General features: G+C 49.6%; 1 protein-coding gene across 3 annotated transcripts in view; it reads right to left on the minus strand.

The window, feature by feature from the left end:
• The window catches only part of MTCL2 (microtubule crosslinking factor 2), a 75405-nt gene that overhangs the window by 41310 nt on the left and 12426 nt on the right, over nt 1-21669 (minus strand). For all 3 annotated transcript variants that reach the window (XR_011472135.1, XM_070420251.1, XM_070420250.1), the window contains exons 2-3: nt 14880-15104; nt 8711-8869 (exon numbers count right to left, since the gene is read on the minus strand). Coding sequence is in view for 2 of the 3 variants with exons in the window: in XM_070420251.1 (XP_070276352.1) it covers nt 8711-8869; nt 14880-15104 (384 nt within the window). In the remaining variant the exon portion in view is untranslated. The remainder of the gene's footprint in view (nt 1-8710; nt 8870-14879; nt 15105-21669) is intronic.

Consider the following 21669-nt stretch of genomic DNA (forward strand, 5'->3'; position numbering starts at 1 on the left):
GAAATAAAAAAAAAAAACAATGCCCAAGGTCCCACCCCCAGAGATTCTGATATAATTGGTCCAGGGTAGGTCGCAGACATCAGTATTTTAAAATAGCTCCCAAGTGATTGTAACATGCAGCCCAGGTAGAAACCACAGAGCCAGGAAGATGAACTCCAGATGGGCATCTTGAGTATTATCTTCAAGTCCAACCAAATCCTAAACACCTTTTGAAATGCAAATGAGGCAGGTCTGCAGAGGCTGATATTTCAGACGCTGGGTACCAAGACTTGTTTTGTGGGGTGAGAGCCACAAAGCAAGTCCCCCCACAAAGAGCCCCCCCCACAAATGGGGCCCAGGAAGGGTTGCTCCGAGGTAGAGTCCCATGTGGAGTGGTTGAGGTGAGGGCTCTAGGTTGACGATCTGAGCTTGCTTACCAACAAGCTAAGTGGGAGGGGCTGCGACTTCAGCAGGAAGCTGAACTCTGGGAACCCCACAACACTGCATTTGTGATCCTGGGTGAACCCTTCTTCTCCCAGCAGCTCTATTTTACCATCTATAAAACTGAGCCATGGATTAGGTGACCAACCTCCTCAAGCACTGCGGACTCCCTGGAGGAAGAAAGCAGGTGACAGGAAGAGGAGCCAGGGGTCTCCAAAGGCACCCTGAGGTGCCAACCATCACATACACATAAAGGAATAAGATAACATAAAGCCTGAAGCTATTAAAAAGGACGGAGAGACAGTGAGACTCACTGACATAGTAAAGACGTCTTGTAAAGGAAAGAAAGAACCTGCCAAACAAAATCTACAACCCAAGTGTCCACCAACTGATGAAGGATAAACAAAATGTGGCATATCCACACCAGGGAATATTGTTCAACCAAGAAGGAATGGAGTCCTGACATAGGCTACAACATGTATGTACCTTGAAAACACCACGCTAAGTGACAGGAGCCAGTCACAAAAGGCTACATAGTTATGATTCCATTTACACGAAATGTTCAGAATGGGCAAATCTAGGCAGCGGGTAGACAGATGAGTGGTTGCCGGTGGGGAACAGGGAGGGACTATGCTGGTCCGGGGTTTCTTCTCGGGGTGATGAAAATGCTCTGGAATTAGAGAGTGGTGATAGCTGTACAGCTCCGAATCTTCTTCAAACCACAGAACTGTATACTTAAAAAAGGCCAACTTTATGGCATAGAAATTATATCTCAATAAAGCTGTTATTTAAAAAAGAAAGCATGTTATCATTTTTATAAAAATGTGTGCATGTGTGTGTGCACCCACATGGCGGGGGGGGGGGGCAGTCTGAAGAATATACAGCAGGCTGCTAACTATGAGGATATAGAAAACTTGCATTTTCCACTTTTGTTTCCCCGTGTTTTTGTTTTTTGTGGGTTTTTTTGGAGAGAGGACATAGTCATCCAGCATTTTTGTATTTTTCTTTTTAATTTTATTACACAATATAGTTTTAAAAGTTAACATACAAAAATGCATTCTCACTGTAAATCTATACTATGCCGACAGAGAAGTCCCCCTGTGTACCTCCACCCATTCTCCTACCCAACCTGAGGGTGACCACAGCTGCTGCCGGCTGAGCTCTTTCTTGACCTCTGGCTCTGTGTTTAAAATCCTGAAATAGATGGTGTTCTTTTAGACTTTCTTTCCTTCCTATGTTTACTTGACTCTGTGATCTTTGATTTTTATAATAAGCACCTCAGGCAGAAGAAAACCCCAAAACATCCAGCATTTTAAAACAACAGTCTGTGTTCGTGCTACAGAAACTGTGCATATAATATAATCCCATCTTTATTTTAAAAAAACCCCAAATATATATATATGTGTGTGTATATATATATATATATATATAGAGAGAGAGAGAGAGAGAGAGAGAGAGAGAGAAATATGCAATGTCTGAGCACAGAGGCCCAAAAAGATACAAACTATGAAAAATAATTTTTTTGAAGTTACAAACCAAACTGCTCATTTGAATCAGGGGCCAAACTGAGGGAGGTGGTGAGGGGAGGATTCTTCTCTTCTCTTACGTGTGGCTGTTATTACTTCTATTGTCTTTTTGGATAATGCATTCAAACTTCAAAAAGTACAGAAAGGAATGCAGTGAACCCTTCACCAGTTCTCTTGCCCAAGGCAACCAGTGCAGCCAGAATCTGCCTATCCGTCCTCAGAGGTATGCCAGGCACGCCTTTATGTGTTTTTGTAATGCTAGTTTTGCTTCACTGAGCTCCTAGTACCTTTTTAATTAAAAAATTCACATAGACAGCCCTAGCCGGTTTGGTTCAGTGGATAGAGTGTAGGCCTGTGGACTGAAGGGTCCCAGGTTGAGTCAGGTCAAGGGCACACGCCGGAGTTGCAGGCTCAATCCCCAGTAGGGGGCGTGCGGGAGGCAGCCGATTGATGTTTCTCTCTCTCTCCCTCCCTCTCCCTCTCCCTTCCTCTCTGAAATCAATAAAAATATATTTTTCTAAAAATGCATTTATACATATACATTTCAATGTCTGTGTGCGTACAAATAGAAAAACTATATTGGGAGTACATATATCTCTCACCCAAGCAGTAATTTGGTAATTAGAGTAATTCCCTCTGAATATTGAATTACAGGTGAATTTTTTTTCCTTACAGGCTTGTACTTTCCCATCTTTCTCTACTAAGCATATTTTACCTGTTGGGTGAAGGGGGGAAATGTAAAATGTTTTCAAAACACACTTTCCCTAAGAAAAGTCACTGAACACCTTCCAACAGGCAGACAGGGGGCTCTGAGTCGCTAGAACCTCACCAGAAGGTAAGGGCAGTGGGCAGATCAGAGGGGTCGAAGCAGCAAACCTTTTCAGGGCCGAAGTGGTCCCAGCCTTTGCCGGTTGGAACTGCCCCTTCCCCATCCCATCTAAGCCATCTGGGCTCCCACACTGCTCTGCGGCTCTGGAGGGAAAACAAGGCGGACTCACAGAGCACAACCTTCCTCCCCTCTGCAGGGCAGCAGCTGGCCAGGCAGCCTGGGGGCTGTGATGTCCCTCAAGGAGGCAGGGCCTGTCAGAGCCCCACTGTGGAGCCCGCAGGGGCAGATGTTCTGGCCCTGGGCCTTCGGAGGGTGAACAGGGCAGTGCTTGGGTACTAACAGGAATGCCAGTCCCACTGCCAGACCCCAAGGGCACACTCTGACCTGGCACGTAGCAGGGCTTCCCCGCCCACCAGCAACTCAGGAGGCCGCCTCTGAGCAACCAGGATGGTGCCTCTCAATGTTCTTGGTCTAACAACGGCTCTTAGAAGCATGAGCTCTGTTCTCCCTTGTTCTGCAGGAGACTAGTAGAGCGTGTCTCCGCCCTCCAGCCCACACAGAGGCTGCCTGAGCACAGGTCTGGAGGGGCCCCCTGCCCTCTAACACCTTCCATGCTTCCATGTTGCCAGGGAACAAAGACCAACCTTCAAGGAATAAAATGAACCTTCTGCCAAAACAGCTGGGTAGATTTTCACCAAACTTGGAGGGGATGTTTGGAAAGGTCTCACTGAAAACACAGACTGTGCTGTGTGAACAAAATTTATTCTGAAGTGGGGGGGCTGAGGTGGGGGTGCCTCTCGAAGACTGAGGCCTTCTTCATCCAGAGCGGCTGAAGCAGCTGGACAGAGAGGCCGTGTGGCTCCTGGCTGGAGGAGACCACTGGTGGGGTGGGGGTTGGGGAGGCTGAAGGAAACAGTGGTGCAGACATGAGCCCCAAATCAAAAGTCACTGGGACAGAGGCTGCCAACGGCTGGTGTTGATTCCCAATGTAACCACTCCTTCCACGGGCAACTCGCAGTTAGGCATGCGGAGCTCCTTCCAGAGATGAAGAAACACACGGACTGAACGAAGGTAAAGGCTTCTCCAGACATTACCCTGTGGGTAATGATCCGATGATGGATATTTACCGAGTCCCTAGTCCCTGCCTAGGGCTTTACCTGATCGTCTCCATTAATTCTCACAAACACCTCTGAGGAGAGATTGATATTCCTATCTTATAAATGGACAGTTACATGATTTGCACAGCATTACAGTTATTTGCAAACAAGTGACAACATCAGAATTCAAACTCAGGTCCCTGTGACTCCAAGTTCATGTTTGCACGTACCACACAGACCAGAGCTAAGCTGCATCAGATGGCAATGCCAGCAGAACTGAGATGTGACCCCAGGTAATCTGACCCCATCAGAGTGGGATTGGGCACGAGATGCCTGTGCCAGTTGGGGGTACTCCGTGGAATGAGCGCCTCTTTGGAGGTTCTGAGAACACAGGAGAGTCTGGCAAGGCCCCTGGATGGGGTTAAGGAGGGCAGGGGCATCACTGTGAGGGTAAGGGTGGCTTTGGGAAGCTGAGAGCCTTGTCCCCCGCCCCCCCAGTCCTATCTGTATTCATCAAGTCTGCTCCTGGGTGTATACCCAAGAGAACTGAAAACATATATTCACACAAAAACCTGTACACAGTGTTCATAGCAGCATTATTCCTAACAGCCACAAAGGAGAAATAACCCAAATGTCCATCAACTGGTAAGTGGATAGACAAAATGTGCTATATCCATACAATGGGTTATTATTCGGTCATAAAAAAGAATGAAATACTGATACATGCTTCAACATAGATAAACCTTGAAAACGTCATGCTAAGTCAAAGAAGCCACTCACTAAAGCTCACATATTTCATGACTCGATTTGTGTGAAATTTCCAGAACAGGCAAGTCCATAGAGACAGAAAGTAGATTAGTGGTCGCCATGGGCTGGAGGGAAGAGGGAATAGGGCATGACTGCTAACAGCTACAGGAGTTCTTTTGGGGCAATGGAATGTTCTGGAATTGCACAATATTATGAATATATTTTAAAACACTGAATTGTACACTTTAAAATAGTGACTTTTATCATATGTGGATTACACTGCAATATAAAAATTACCAAGAAGATTACCAATTATAAAATGGGACAGCAGTACGTACACTACGTACACTGGGAGCTGTCAACAGTGATACTGGCTTTCTTCCTAAAATACAAGAAGGGAGAATGCTCCTGATGAGGGCGAGGCTGGTGTTATGATTCTTGAACTGCAGCCCAGCTGGACAACAGCGCTACCGCAGAGCATGGTTAGAGCTGGCCACCCTCCCCTTCCCCAAGCGAAGAGCAATATCCATGGCAACCACATCAGCCCAGGCCAGGGGCTCCTGTTCCCAGCCACTGGGTGACAGCATCGCCACAGCAACCTGTCAGGATGGCAAAGGCAGATCTTGACAATGCTCTGGCGGAAGAATTGCTAAGGGACCCTTGTCTCCATAGAAACCATGTCAGGAGCAGAGGGAGGAAGGAGGGGGCAATCAGCAAATAAACACAGGGCCACGTCTCCTAGATCCTGAGACACATCAGGAAGGGCTATACCAGCTTTGCTGACATCACCTTCAAAAAGGCAGTAAACCAGTGTTTCCTGAGCACCTACTGTGTGTCAAGCACCACAATGGACCCTTTACATGCTTGACTGCATTTAAAATTTCACAAATAATACTCAAATACATTCTTATCGTTAAAAAACAAACCAACCCTAACTACAGGACTAATAGCATAAAAGCAAAAATTATTGTCCACCCTATTCCCACCCTTTCTAATCTTCAGTTCAGTGGGTTTTTCTCCAGACTTTTGTTCTGCATTTGCATGTATATATATATATATATATTTCAACACCAGTTTGTTTTGTATGGCTTTTCAAAATAATTAGTGGGATTGCACAATATGTATACTTCTATAACTTTCTTCTCCTGCTTAACTATGTACCTTAGTGATCGTTCCATGTCAATACATACAGTTACATAGTTGGCTCTTGAAGAACAAAGGGTGAGGGGTACCAACTTACTCCCATTCAACTGAAAATCCACATATAATTTTTGACTCCCCCCAAAATCTTAATTACTAATAGCCTACTGTTGATCAGAAGCCTTACCAATAACAGAAACCATCGATGAACACATATATTGTACGTCACATGTATCATATGCTGTATTCTTACAATAACAAAAGCTAGAGAAAATATTATTAAGAAAACCGTAAGGGAGAGAAAATATACTTACAGTATTTATTGAAAAAAATCATGTATAAATGGACCTGAGCCATTCAAACCTGTGTTGTTCAAAGGCCAACTGTAACATCTACCTTATTTATTTTTATTGTGGCAAAGTATACATAATATAAGATTTACCATTTTAACGGTTGTATCTGTTTTATTGTGGTAAAATATACATAGCATATACATTTTTAGTCATTTTCAAGTGCACAATTCAGTAGCATTCAGTACATTCACATTATACTGAATTCACCACCATTCACCTCCAGAACCTTTTTATCTTTCCAAATTGAAACTCTGTACCCACTAAACACTAACCCCCACTCCCTTTCCCTCCAGCCCCTGGTAACCAGCATTCTACTTTCTGTCTCTATGAATCTGACCGCCCTAAATATCTCATATAAGTGGAATAATATTTGTCCTGATGAGTCTGGCTTATTTTACTTACCATCATTTCTTTAAAGTTCATCCATGTCATAGCCTGTATCAGAATTTCCTCCCTTCTTACGGCTGACAAATACTCCATTGTATGAATACACTCTATTTTTCCCGTCGACAGACATCTGGGTTGCTTATACCTTTCAGCTATTGTGAATAATGCTGCTATGAACACAGGTACAAAAATCTGTTTGTGTCCCTGCTTTCAATTCTTGGCTATATATCCAGAAGTGGAATTGCTGGCTTATTTGGTAAATCTATGTTTAACTTTTTCAGGAACTGCCACACTACCTTATTCTTTTTTTTTTAAATATATTTTTTATTAATTTTTTTACAGAGAGGAAGGGAGAGGGATAGAGAGTTAGAAACGATGAGAGAGAAACATCAATCAGCCGCCTCCTGCACACTCCCCACTGGGGATGTGCCTGCAACCAAGGTACATGCCCTTGACCGGAATCGAACCTGGGACCTTTCAGTCCGCAGGCCGACGCTCTATCCACTGAGCCAAACCGGTTTTGGCCTTATTCTTTTTAACTTCTTCATATTGTTCTATGGTTACCCCAATCTTATTTTTTTTAAATATATTCTATTGATTTTTTTTTTACAGAGAAGAGGGGAGAGGGATAGAGGGTTAGAAACATCGATGAGAGAGAAACATTGATCAGTTGCCTTCTGCACACTCCCTACTGGGGATGTGCCCGCAACCAAGGTACATGCCCTTGACCGGAATCGAACCTGGGACCCTTGAGTTCACAGGCCGACGCTCTATCCACTGAGCCAAACTGCTTAGGGCTACCCCAATCTTATTAATAATCATAAACAATCTCGTAAACTGGTTATTGTTATTATCCTGATGTCACAGAAGAAGAACTGAGACTTAGAAGCCTCAGCCACATCTCTGCCAAGGAAAGGCTGGGTGAACTCAGGCAGGCTGCTGTCCCTCTCTGGGCCTCAGTTTCCTCTCCACCACAACAGGAACAGTCTGACCTTCAAGGTACTTTCTCAAATTGTCTCCCCTTTTCACTACCAAGGATGGCAGCAATGAGATGTGTGAAGATGATGCCCTGTGTTCTGGACCAGGCCTTGGGAGGCAGGAGACCGCCTGAGAGAGGGGCCTCCCACCCAGCCCTGGAGAGGGGCAGGGCCATACAGCAGCCCGTAGCAGCAAATGCCCCGTCTGCACACCAACAAGCTGCTGGCACATCACACCAACACGCTCTGCGAATAGGGCAGCTGGAGAGCGGCTCAGGGCTGTGGTGTCTCAGTACCCCTGGAATGCTGGCATGCCTGCCCTCAGGGAAGGTGAGGAGTGTGCCCCGGAACAAGGTATGATCCTAGGGTACCTCATGAGCAGCCAGACAGCTGAGGCCCAGCCGTGCCTCTGGAGCCCGAAGCTGCCTGGAACACAGACCCCTGGAGTCGGGAGGATTCCAGCCCTCGGGGGTCACTTAGGCTGATGGCTTCCAATCTTCCTTCTGCAGAGCCCACTGGGCCCAGCGTGACCTTGAGGACATCCATCCCTCTCTCAGGGGCTGTTTCCTCATCTACAAAATGGGTAAGATCATAACCTCATTGGGCCTTTATGCAAATTGTTAAGATAAAGTGTCCAGCATGGTGCCTAACAGGAGGAGGAAGAAAGGACATGCCAGGTGGAAAGGCTGGCATGATCGAAGACAGAGAAGCTGGTGTCTGGGGGTCATAGTCAGGAAGTGTCTCGTGTCCCGATCTCTACTGACACACTGGCCCGAGGCCCAGCCCCGCACTGAGTGGCAGTGCCTGGCAGCCCTGAAACATGTACACATACGTTATTCCAGCCGTCCTCACAATGCCTTGGGGCATTATTGTCCCACTTGATGTATGAGGAAACTAAGGCAGAGGGCCAGCCCCGTGCTGGGCATGGCTGCATGTTTTCTCAGTTGTTCCCCCCAACAGGTGTGGTTCTGTGATGAATGACTGTCTCCTTCATTAGTCTGTGGGCTCCTTGAAGATAGGAACCGAATGTCTTTCACTCACCACTGTGTCCTTAGTGGCCAGCACATAGTGCACACAGTAGGTGCTCAGAAAACGTGTGCTGGAGGAACAAGTGAATAAACAACTCTGCCAGGGAGGCCTAACTGTGCAGAGACACTGGCTGGATGGGGCTGGCACAAGCCTGCCCTCCCCCCCCCACCCACCTGGCCCTAACCAGGATGGACGGGGTCCTCACCTCTCTTGGCCGCTCCAGCTCTGTCTGCAGCACCTGCTTAGCCAGCTCGGTCTCGATGAGCCGCTGTCGAAGCTCCTCATTCTCCTCCTCCAGGCGCACCCGTTTCTTCTCCACCACCTCGAGCTCCTTATGCAGCCGCACAGAGATGTCCTTAGAGACCTGAGCAAGGGTAGGTGATGAGCAGAGCATGGGCATGCTCAGGGGTCATCCCATCTGGGCTACAGAGCAACCCCAGAGCAGGCAGCTTCTCTCATTACCCCCACTTAGCAGATGAGGAAACGGAGGCACAGAGAGGTTAAGGAACTCACCAAGGGTCACACAGCCAGGAAGTAGTAGAACTAAAACCCAAACCCAGGCCCCCCATGTTCCTTATGTCCATGTCACAGTTCAGCCCCCAGAACGCTATAAAGGCCCTTCCTGTTCTTAGGAATACCTTTTCATTTACCCAGGGCTCCTTAGTGCTTCCAAAAGTCTCTCCTAGCCAAACTCTTGCCAATTCTCACAAGAGCCTGTGGCTGGGACCAGAAATTCATTTTAAAGAAAAAGGAAACTCAGAGCAAGATGGGCAGCCCCAGAGCCATTTACATCCCATCTCTGCCAGTGACCAACATGTCATCCTGGGAAAATCATTTCTCTACACTGTGCCTCAGTCTTCTTAAATACAAACTGGGTACAATAATAATAGACCAACCTCACAGGCCCAACAGGAGGACTAAATCAGCTATTGCACAAAGGTTTGGCCCGCTGCCTACACAGTGAGCGCTGGGTGAATAGTGGCTGCTGCTTCGAGAAACAAGCCCAGAAACGGGCAGGACTCGGTGGACGTCACTATGTGACCCCCAAGACTTATTCCCAATCATCTGGGATATAGAACATGCCTCAAATGACAAGGCTGGGGCAGGTGTCCAAGTCATCCCTGCAGAAAGGAGTTACCAGAGCTGCAAACTCCAATCCTGGCTCCAGGACTCTGCAACAGCAGCACCCATTTCCTCGAGGACACCCTCTGACCTGTGCCCTGCTGGCCGGGGGTGAGAGGCCAGGAAAGGGGACCTCTGGGAATGAGGAGGGCCCATCTGAGTTCATAAACTACAACCAGCCCTGAGTGGGCTGGGCACTACCACGGGTTGAATACCTACTGCGTGCCAGCTTCATTCATCTTCACCCCAATTCGGTCCCCATTTTACTGACAAGGAATCTGAGGCTTAGCATGCAAGCGACTTGCTCAGGGTCACATAAAGCTATTGTGGGCTGAGCTCGGGGGAGCCCCAGGCCTTTGGTTGAGGGGCCAGCATGGCCAGGCCTCCACAAGGGGTACAATGTCTTTGCCAGCAAGAGTGCGGTGGATAGCCCAGCTCCCATGCCTGCCAGGCTCGGAAATGACCATGGCACCTCCTCCCTGCCGGAAGGGAAGAGGGCCCTCCCTGGCTCTGCCCTCGGCCTGGGCCCAGGCCCAGCTCGGCACAGACCCCTTGGCAGTGTGCAAAGCAGGCCAGGAAAAACAACGGCCAGAAAGGAAATTCAGCGCAGTCTTCCCCTCCCTCCGGTGCCCACTGCCTCTCTCTGTCCCTGAAGATCTCCAAAGACAGCCAGAAGCTGGCCCATGAGAATCCTCCCACAGCCTTTCTAGGCCACCAAGCTTTCTTCATCCACAGAGTGGAGTGAGCAATCCCTCACTATCAGAACCAGGACTTTGCTAGATTCTAATCTAGCCTGATCCCAGCACTCACTGAGTGTGTGACTCAGGACAAGTTAGTTAACCATTCCAAGTCTCAGTTTGGTTATCAGTAAAAGGGGGTTGATTTAGGCTAGTCATGAGAGTTATTGTGAGAAATAAATGATATCATGCTTGGGCTGGTGGCTGGAACACAGAAGGTGCTCAAAAAATAGAATTTTCAATACATTGTCAAAATTACTGCTTTACCCTGGTACACTGATTTTCTCTGATTAGGTTCTATACTCCATAGCCTCCCTTTTAAGTTTGATGGCAGGGTTTTTGCTGGAAATGTTCAGCCCCAGGCTCCTGGCTATGGTCCCCAGTTTGGGGCTGTCAGGTCATCCAGTGAACTCCTGTCCTAATCACAACTTCATTCATTCACTCATTCATTCATCCTGCTGAGGCCTGGGGGCAGGAGTGGTGGGACAAAGGTCAAGGCCCCAGACCACGCCTGAGCTCCTTCACATCTCTGTGTCCCAGCAGTGGCACAGGGTCTGGCACACACTAAATGCCTAATAAATCTTTATTGGATAACCAAACAAATCCAAGGCTACACCAAGCAAGCAAAGATGGAGGAAGATGAAGGAGTGAACAACTGAAATCTGGGAGCTGCACCTGCCCTAGCTTGGCTGGGGATACTCCCCCACCCACCCACCCCATCCACTGTTCAGGGAGGGCTCTGTCCCTGGCTGGGGACCGGGGTTCCTCTCCAACTACGCTCCTACCTGGACCAGCTCCTCTCCATCTGGTGGGTTATTCTGTCCCCACCATGGCCTCAACCTGAGGAGGTGACCGGCTCTTCATCAAGAAGTCATGATCCATGTGGATTCCTGGATCCTCTTGGGTTCCTGAGTGACTCTATAGATTTTGTCCCTTCCATGAGTCCCCAGTTGTATTCTGCTCTATTCCCCATGGGATCCCCTTCCAAATGTGCTCCCCACTCCCCTGCCCCTTGAGGGATGCTATGTTGAAAAGCCCAATTCCAGGCAGCTTACAGAATTCCAATGTGGACACAGGAGCTCTTAAATCCCAGATCCCAGAGCCCCAATGACAGCCTATGGGAGCAAAGAGCACCCCGGCCTGAAGGGCAGGAGCCTTTGGCCTATGCCTGTCCCCTCCCCTCTGGGGTCTCAGTGGTCCTGGGCCCCCTCTGCTCTCACAGGTGATTATAAAATTAGCTGTCACTTCCTGAGCACCCATCATGGGCCTGTCATCCCCTTCGGAAGGGCTTTACTAGTCCTACTCTGAGCGTCAGAAAGGAAAGGTCACTTGTCCAAGGTCACGCAGCTAGGAAGCTACAGACCACGATGTTAAATGAGATGAGTCAACTCTAGAGTCTTACTCTTACCCTGACCCTGCAGTTGGCCTGAAGCTGGATGACACATTAATAGCAACAATGAGAATACCAACAGTAAGCCCGACAGTGGGCTACACTGTCAGGTCCTCATAGGACCCCACCTGCCAGTCTCATTTGTTCGTCTCCTGATCCTCCTGACTCCTCCCATGGTAGGGGGCTGAGATACTGTGGAGGCGAAGCAGCTGCAGCTTCCGGAAACCAGGGCAAATTCCCAAAGCACAAACAAATGCCCTCAGTCATGAGGTCACTGTTTACAGCACTGGGACCTGGCTCCTGCCAAATGCAACCAGCAGCCTCCAGGCCACAGCAGCCCTGCTTGCTGGCTGGCTCGATGACTGGCCCATCTGCCCTCAGCTCATGGGCCTCAGGGTGTCTTGGTCATTCTGAATCCTCAGGGAGGAGGATGGGAACTCTCACTAAGGAAGTCCCCTGCAGGGCTCTATGTGACTAAATTCTCCCAGGAACCCTGGGAGGATGGGAATGTCACCCCCATTTTGCACATGAAAAAACTGAGGCAGCTGCCCGGGTCCGTCCAGGAAATTAAAACCAAAGCCAGAACTTCTTCTCCAGCAACATCTGTTGCTAAGAAAGGAAACATTATACTGGTGTGTCTTGGGCCTCCCACAGGAGTCCCTCCAGGTGGAAATTTAGACCTCGGATTTAGAAACCGGACACTCTGCATAGGCTTCCCAGGCTCTGAGGGTGGGCCCTGAGAATCTGCATGGTGAGCAAGCCTTCCAGGTGATTCTTGTCCAGCCAGGGCGGTTGAAATTCTGGCCTTTTCTTCCCCACGCTTGCCCCAGCCACTTGTCCTATGCATTCAAGCCTTAAAATTCCCCTGAACAACAACACCACAACCAACATTTGCTCAATTTGCTGAGTATCCAGAGCCAACCTTTGTGCATAGCATTCTCTTCACTTGAGTTATTTCATTTTATCCTCACAAAAACCTCCACAAATAGGGACCGGTTTTATCTCCGTTTTCCATGTGGGGAAACTGAGGCTCAGAGATGTGAAGAAGCTTTCCCAAGGCCACACAGCAAACAACAGGCGGAGCAGGTCTCTGGCCCCTGACCCTGACCTCCTCATGCCAGGCAATGTTCCCACTAAGATTCTGTGGGTCCCGTCAGCTGTGAGGACCAGCAGAGAGTGAGAGAGCTTGGCAGGGGATGAAGAGCTGGGTGTGGGTGTGGGAGAGAAGAAGAGGCAACCAAGGCCTGGGGTTTCATTCATGACGTCCTCACCAATAACCTACCTGTTCAATAAAAGCACTAGAGCTGCAAAAGCCCTGAAGATTCGGTTGATCTAAGCCCTACATTTAACAGAAGGGGAAACTGAAGCCTCAAGACCCAAGAGGTGGGGGCCAGTGAGGGCACTGGCCAAAGAGGTGGCAGAGCAAGTCACAGAGTCCCCCTGGATACCTTCCTAGGCAGCCCCAGACCCTTCCCACCTGGGTCCATCAGCTTTCCCAGGAGACACAGGGAAGTCAGGATTTGAGGACCTTAAAAACACCCCACAACATCCCCAGCACATGGGGCGAAGTGAGGTGGCCAGAGGCATCCAGCCCAGGCCTGTTCCGATGAGCTCAGAGCTCTAGCTGCAGAGGCTGGGAGAGGAGGGAGGGAAGGGGGCAAGGCTAATGCTGATTGGCTAGTTCAAATTCCAACAGAAGGAGCTGCTCCCCACCCCTCCGCCCAGACTGCTGAGGCCCCCCTCTCACCACTGTGGTGTGTGCTCACTCAGGCTGCTCTCAGCTCCTCCCACAGAGGCCCTGGCAACCCAGCTAGCCTGCTCCCAGCCCGAGATCCTCTACCCTTCCTCATCTCTCTAAGGCCGACTTTCCGTCTCGGCCTGAAATCAACTACCTGGGTCCAAACTCAGCTTCCTCTGAGTTTCCCGGGCTCCTCCTCACCCCACACGCTCCCAATCCAGTGCCTGGCACTTGAACATTTGGGTCACCATTTGTCCCGGGAGCTGCCCTCTCAGGTAGAGGTGCACTTTGGACTCGGAGACATAACTTTTCTGAGATCAGTTTCCTTACCATCATCCCTCTGTGCACATAAGACAACAGCTGCAGAAGCCTGCATGGGGCTGGCAGTCACTGGTCACCTCCCCTGCCCTCCCAGGGACCCCTTTCTCCAGCATTCCTCCTTCACCTCCTAATTCATGCCCCCTTTCCCTCAGGCCTCGGCTCAGACGTCACCCCCGCAGGAAGACTCCCCAGGTACCCCTCTCCCTGTTCCTACATCCCCCCCTGGTCACACTGGGCTGAGTTCTCAGAGCAGGGAGCTGAGTCCTCCCTCCACCAAGTTCTCAGCCCCTGACCAGGGCTCACACAGGCAGGGTGGCCCTCTCCTCTGGAGGCCCCAGCTGCCAGCCTCCATCCCATCCTACTCCTGCTCACCGAGGCGGAGGGAGGAGGTTAGGCTGAGTTATAGAAGACTGAAGAGCAGGAGCTCTGCCACATACACACTGAGGGTCACATGACCATGGACAGGTACTTCCTTTCTCTGAGCCGCACTTTCCTCATCAGGAAAATGAGGATAATAATTAACAGCTAACATTTGGGGGGTGTATAGTGACTCTTTACCCACGTTATTTCACTAACCCTCATAGATCCCTATGAGGCAGGGGCTGCCATTACACCCGTCTTTCAGATGAGGAAACTGAGACTCAGGTGACTTGCTCAACATCACAGAATTAGGGCATATGAGAGTCAAGATTTAAACCAGCCTGATCCAACTCCAGGCCTTCACTACTTTCCATTAATTAGTACAATAAAGAAACCGTGCACCATGGAACTGTGCACCAACAACTTGGAGCCCACCATCAGGTGTGTGGTTGCTATTCAAACAGTACTAGTAGCTGCTGTTAGGAGGACTCATATTATATGACCATGGGATATCCCTGGTCAATGGCCTATCAGTTCACCAGGAATCCCCACTTTACAGATGAGAAAGTTGAGGCCCAGAGAAGTGATGCAGCTTGCCCAAGGACACACAAGGAGTGAGCTGCAGTCTGACCCGGGTCCTGCTCAGGCGCAGAGTCCCACCCCCAACAAGGGCACCTACGAGGCTTGGGGAAGGCCCCGGGCTTACCTTGACGTCCTGCTCCAGGCCTCGGATGAGCTCGCCGTCCACCTGGCCCGTCTGAGCAGCGCGGAGGCTGCGGCGCTCGGCCTTGCGCAGCCGGTACTGCAGGATGCGGCAGGTCTTGCTGGCCTGGTCCAGCTGCTGGCGCAGTTCCTGTAGCTGGTACACGTCCTCCTCCATATAGACGTCCCGCATCTCCAGCATCTCTGCTCGCAGCTCCTCGATCTCGTCCTACAGGGAGAAGGGGCGATACGGTCACTGGGCCCTGTGCACGAGTACAGGCCACACCCAACTTGGTCCTAGGCACCTCGGGGGGGCCTGGGTATGGTACACTGAATAATGCCCCCTCCAAAAATGTCCATGTCCTAATTTCCAAAATCTATTCATATGTTACCTTACATGGCAAAAGGGATCTTGCAAATGTGATTAAGCTACAGATTGGGAGATGTTCCTGGGTTATCTGGGTGGCTCAAGGTAATCACAAGGGTCCCTATAAGAGGGAGGCAAGGGGAGCAAAGTGGGAGAAGGAGAAGTGACCATGGAAGCAGAGGGTGGAGTGATATGCTTTAAAGATGGAGGAATGGCCATTAACAAAGAATGCAGGCAGCCTCGGAAGCGGGAAAGAGGAAGGGTCGCTCTCCTTCGGAGCCTTCACAAGGAATGCAGCCCTGCCAAGGCCATCTCTGAGACAGGAATATCTGAGCTAAAGCAAAAAGGAACAGCCATGCAAAGAGACAGCCAGGGAGAGATTACTCTAGGCATCGGGAACAGTGTGTGCAAAGGCCCAGAGGCTGTAAAGAGTTCAGTGTGCCAAGATACAGCAAGGAGGCCAGAGTAGCGACAGGGGAAGTTGAAGCTGGAGAAACAGACAGGGATCAGCCATGCAGAAACTTGAAGGGCTGAGTAAAGATGTGGGTTTGGGTTTTAAGTGAATGGGTGACCTCACTTCCTCAGGGCAGCTCCTGCCCACCTCTGTCAGCAACTCCCAGATGTGCCTCACTTCCCCTTGGTCACCATGAGCACATCTGCAATTCTTTATTGAACAGCTTGTCTCCCAGAGACACTGTAAGTGTCTGGAGCAGTGGTTCTCAACCTTCCTAATGCCGCGACCCTTTAATACAGTTCCTCATGTTGTGGTGACCCCCAACCATAAAATTATTTTCATTGCTACTTCATAACTGTAATTTTGCTACTGTTATGAATCATAATGTAAATATCTGATATGAAGGATGTATTTTCATTATTACAAATTGAACATAATTAAAGCATAGTGATTAATCACAAAAACAATATGTAATTATATATGTGTTTTCCGATGGTCTTAGGCGACCCCTGTGAAAGGGTCGTTCAACCCCCAAAGGGGTCACGACCCACAGGTTGAGAACCGCTGGTCTGGAGGGTCACCTCACTCCCTGATGTATCCTCCACACCAGCACAGGGCCTAACATCTTGCAGACTCCCAACAAATATTACCTGAATGAATGAATACATGTCTAGGTAGGTGAACAGCCACAAGAAGACATACCAATGTGAAACAAAGTGTAACGGGAATGAGTGGGAAGACCTAGCAGAATAAATGGTTGATTATTATGTCTAATAACAAATGTGAAAACTGAGTCACAAATGGAATAATATCTACTCTTAGTGATGGAATGGATTAAATAAGACTGTACACTAAAAAGAGAAACTGAGTCATGGAGGATGAATGATCTGCCAAAGGCATCCCTGAGGAGCCAGAGAAAGGACGGTGCTGATGGGAGGGGGGTGGCCAAGAAGGAAAACACAGCTCTGCAGGCCCTGGAAGGGGGCCAGTCTAGAGAACTGGGTTCACCAGCCCTCTGAGCCTCCCTTTCCCCAAAGAGAATGGGTGGCTCCCTCCGAGGGAATGGCCTAGGTTGTCCAGTGCCCCTGAGACTGGAAGGGTGGATTTAATTCAGAGGCAGTTCTTAGGAAGAAAGCTCACTGAGGTTTTCACATCCGTCTGTTTGACTCATGGGACTCTTTCTCAAATGGTTCTCAACTCTGGAGAAGGCAGAGGGGACAGGTATGTGCTTCTCCCAACCCTAACAGGCGTGGTCCTGTTCCCACTGTCAAGTGAGGGTCAATCCTCACTTGCCACTACAGCCCCTCTCCTCTGGGTGGGCTGAGCAGTACCAGCTGCAGAGGAAAAGTCACCTCACCAGGATCCCCTCCCCCACCCCATGCACAGACAGACTCACCACCCCACCACCAAGCCAAGTGGACAAAACTAAAAGTGGAAAGGAGGAAGTGGGACAGTCAATGATCACACCAGTTAAAGAAATGAGGAAGTGAGGGGTCCACATGCCATTTCAGCTGACAGATTAAAGAAGCATAAAAGCAACAGCACTCAGTCGGCAAAATCTGCAGGCTGGTCGGCAAAATCCAAGCTAAACCAGCCTCCAGTTGGGCCTGTGTTCAAATCCTCATCCTGCTATTTACTAGCATCTCACTTCTTCTCTCTGCAGTCACACTGACAGGACCTGGTGATGGGGAGGTTGTGGGGGTCTGAATAGACTCAAAGCTGGGAATGTGCCAAGGGGAAGTACAGAGGACAGGCAAGCTCATGATGCTGGGCTACATTAACAAATATATGACATACAGATCATGGGAGGCAGCATCCCTCAACAGAGGACCTTATCCAGAGCACTGCAGTCATTCTGGGGGACCATTTATTCTTTTAAGTTTTAAATAACTTATTTTTCTATTTATAAAAGTAAACAGTGATCAGAGACAGTTTTGAAAATACACAAAATACAAATCACTCATAGTTTCTCCCTGGGCCAACAACAGCATTAGCATCACTGGGGCGCTTTTCAGAAATTCTCATGTCCCAACAGAGACTTACTGAATCTGAAACTCCAGGGATGGGGCCCACAAGGGACTCTAATGCAGGGAGTTTTCTTTCAGTCTTTTTCCCTAAAAGGGCAAGAGTCATGTGTCTCAGCACCACAAGTCCCTAGCCCAGGGCCTGACACAGAGCAGGGTCTCAGTAAGAATCTATTGAGTAAGTGAATGAATGAATGATCTTTCTCATGTGAGCAGCTGTCTCTTCGGGGCCTGCCCTTCACCACAGTCAATTTCTGAAAATGCAGGATGTTGCATTCATGCCAGCTCTCTCTCGCCATGGTGGCCAAGGGGGGCCCAAGCTCCTGGGGGCTTTTCCCAGCTGCAGGCAGAATGCCGTCAGCCCGTCCTGGCACGGCCCATGTGAGAGGGCAAGTCCACAAAGACTGGCTTGTGGCTGCAGAGGCTGGGTCTGCTGGGGCATGGGCAGCAGAAGCTGGTGAATGCAGGATTGAGGCAGAGGCTGAGCTTTTGGGGCCTGAGGTAGGGGCTGGGACAAGGGGCTGGGACAAGGGGAGGGGACCCAGGACAGCAGGATCCTGCTTTATTCCAGAGGTTCTAAGACCTCACTGAGCCTCCAAATCTCCTGGGGCTCTTGGCTCCTGCAGTCTCGATCCCTGTCCCTGGAAAGCTCTCCAGTGACTGGCTGATCCAGTTAAGGGACTGGGGGGGGAGTGAGGGGGGGGACGGACCCAAGCTTTCTAACTTCTTCAAAGACAGGTCAGTGGCCTTGCTGAGCCTCTCCCGGCTCCTAGATCCCCCAATTCTGTGGAAAAGGGGAAGGAGGGGCAAAAGTCTGTGGAATTCAGCAGGCCTAGTGGCCACCCAACAAGGTTGTCTGAGTCCTCCAACATGGATGGGGAAACCCCAAACATCTTCCTCCACCACAGACAGGAAAAGGCCATGCTGTCCAGCAGTGCTGACCTCTGAGCCTGGAGGCCCCTGGTCCTCCCCCATCAGAAACGCCAGCCTACAGAAGCTGGGGAACGTTGCCCAGACCACGCACAGCCTGCCAGCCCTCCACACCCATCCCATCTGGCCACTCCTTTCAGTTGACCTTTCTTTTAACCAGGACTGAGAATAGGGAGTGGAGGAGGGAGGATGAGGGATAGGAATGAGGCGCCCACACTGATGCCAGGGGAGTCAGCCCTTCCCTTTATAGAAAATGCTTATTTTGCTCTGATTACAGATGTGATACCTATTTATCGGGCAAAGTTTGAAAAAAAGCAGATGGCTTTCTCTACCTTCCACTAGTTCCCACTGGCTTCTGCAGTAGGTCCATGCCCTTTCCCCTGGAACCCACGCTGCCCCTGATCTCCCCCCCACTCCTGGTTTGCTTCTGACCTTGCATCTTCTGCCCCCCACCCACCCCGTCCAGATATGCCACGATTAAAAATAGCTACCAGCTATTAAGCTGAGTGAAAGAAATCAGAGAAAGACAGGTACCCTGTGATGTCACTTATATGTGGACTCTATATAACAAAATAAACGAACGAATACAACAGAAACAGCTCAAATGCAGAGAACAAACTGATAGTTACCAGAGGAGAGTGGGGTAGGGGGCTGGGTGAAAAAGGTGAAGGGATTCAGAAGTACATATTGGTAGTTACAAAACAGTCACTGGGATGTAAGACACAACAGTGGGGAAATAGTCAATAATATTGTAGCAACCACACAGGTGCTGGGTGGATACATGAAATATCGGAAGGATCACTTCGTAGGTTATATAACTGTCTAGCCACTATGTTGTACACCTGAAACGAATACAAAACAATATTCAATGTCAACTGCAACTGAAAAATAAAAACAGCTACCACCCATCGGGAAGCTCACTAACTATGAGGCCCCAGCCCAAGCACAGGATGTGCACAATCCTCCTACCAACTCTGTGAAGTAGGTACTGAAAATGTCCCCATTTTGCAGATGAGGAAACTGAGGCTCAGAAGTTTCCCAGAGCAGCTCACGCAAGGGAGTGGTGCAGCTGGAATCCAAACAGGCCCTGTGGCCTTGGGCTGGTGCATCGTAACCGTGTTCTTCACCCAGGTTTGCTCGGGTGTTCCCTCTGCTAGCATGGCCTTTGCCAGGCTAACTCCTAAAAATGTCATCCTTCCAGAACATCCCCTCCCCTAATCTGACTCAACTCCCACACTCTGAACTCTATTTGTCTCTTGTGCTAACAGCTTTAAGTTGCACGTGCCTGTTTTCAAGTCAAGGTTTGGGGGAAGGGCAGGTGCCAGGTCTGACTTGCGTCTGGTCCCCAGCATTACTCAGCATGTGGTACAGAACACGCACGCAACGCTGTCTCCGAGTGGATGAATGAATGAAAGTATGAGTATGGCTTCTGCCCTGCCCAGTCTCTCTGCACAGCCCAGGGTGGTAGGCCCTCCTGATCCCAGCCCCCAGCCAGCTGCAGAGTCAGGGAGAGCCTGGGCTGGGCTCAGACCCCCATGACACCCCAGGACGGGGTGGGGCAGGGTCTGTCTACCCAAGGAACCTCCTGCTCACCCACCCACTCCCTGTCCACAAAGTGCATCTCTGTCCATCCTCCCAAATCCTCCCCCGACCCCGGTGATCTATGAAGTCAGCCTGCAGGAAGCAGCCTCTCAGAGGCAGACCAGCTCCCTGCAATGGCTTGGTTCCCAGGTATCCTGGGGGAATTCGCCAGGAAGAGTCTCTTGATACACGCTGGGCTGCAGGGCCAACCATGAGCTCACGCTACTGCTAATAATAGCGAGAGCTTGCACAGGGCCTCACAGTTTATAGGGACATTCCATCTGAATCCTCTCCTGGGTCCTCACAGAAACCCCGTGGACAGGCAGGACAGGAATCACCATCCCTGTTCCAGAGACGAAGAATGGGGAGAAACTCAGGGAAAGTGGGCCACGCCCGAGGCCACGCAGAGGGACCTCCAAGCAGGACTCAGAGCGTGAACTGCAGGCTCTTTTGTTTTCACCAGAATTCAGGAAGTCCACGAACTTGGATGGGAAGGGGAAAAAACAAATCACATCTTTATTTTCACTAACCTCTAACTAAAAATGACCATATCCTTCTATTCTGGACAAGCCACAGCTATATTAGCAGTACCTGTGGCTTTGCCACCAAGAGAAACCACAGGTATTTTCATATCACAAAGTAGTTGTTGCAGAGATGTCAAAATATTGTTTACACGCATCAGGGCGTTAAAATCACAGTAGTAAGCTGACTTGTCACCAGGTCTTATGAGTTAAAAAACACACCATATTACTATAGCACAATTAAAAAAATATACTTTGATAACTGTATTTGGCCTCCTTTATGCTTTAAGTAGTTTTAAAACATTATTCTGAGAATTATTCTCAGCAGAGAGCTTAAGGCATGAAATAAGATGCGGCCTCTGTTCTCTCCAGAGCCGCCTGGTCTGCGGGGTCTGGGTCCCTACCCCAGCCCTGGCCTCCACCATCAGGCACCAACTGGAGAAGCAGAGCTCCACTCTCAAGCCATATGTTCGATGTGCCAGGAAAGAATGCTTTCTGTGGGAAACTTAGATCCATGTAAGATGATTCATCTTTGTACAACGAGGGCAGAAGGGTGAGGTTTAGATTTGGGGCCCACTGGAACGCTTGCAAGTGACTCCAGAGGCACGGGCCTGATGGAACTGGTCTGTAGGAGTGGATGGTGAGTCTCCTTACCTGTGGGACTGGAGAGGAAAGTGACTGAACAGGGGGTCCCTCTCCAGAAAGACAGTAAGTGCCAATGGGTGGTTTGAACCCCTGAAACAACTCCCAGCTGACCCTGAGGGGAGAGGAGGTTCCTGAAGGCAGAAGAGTCATCTCTTAGCAGCCACCAGGGAGGGACTGTTCCAGAACAGAAGTCCCCCAGCTACCTCCTATCCTAGAATCAGCCCCCATACAGCTAAGGGTGGGCCATGGGAGGTACCTGTTCACCTAGCTCT

Source organism: Myotis yumanensis, unplaced genomic scaffold (assembly GCF_028538775.1).
Source record: "Myotis yumanensis isolate MYYU_CA2020_CCGP unplaced genomic scaffold, mMyoYum1.0.hap1 SCAF_7, whole genome shotgun sequence".
NCBI classification, from domain to species: domain Eukaryota; kingdom Metazoa; phylum Chordata; class Mammalia; order Chiroptera; family Vespertilionidae; genus Myotis; species Myotis yumanensis.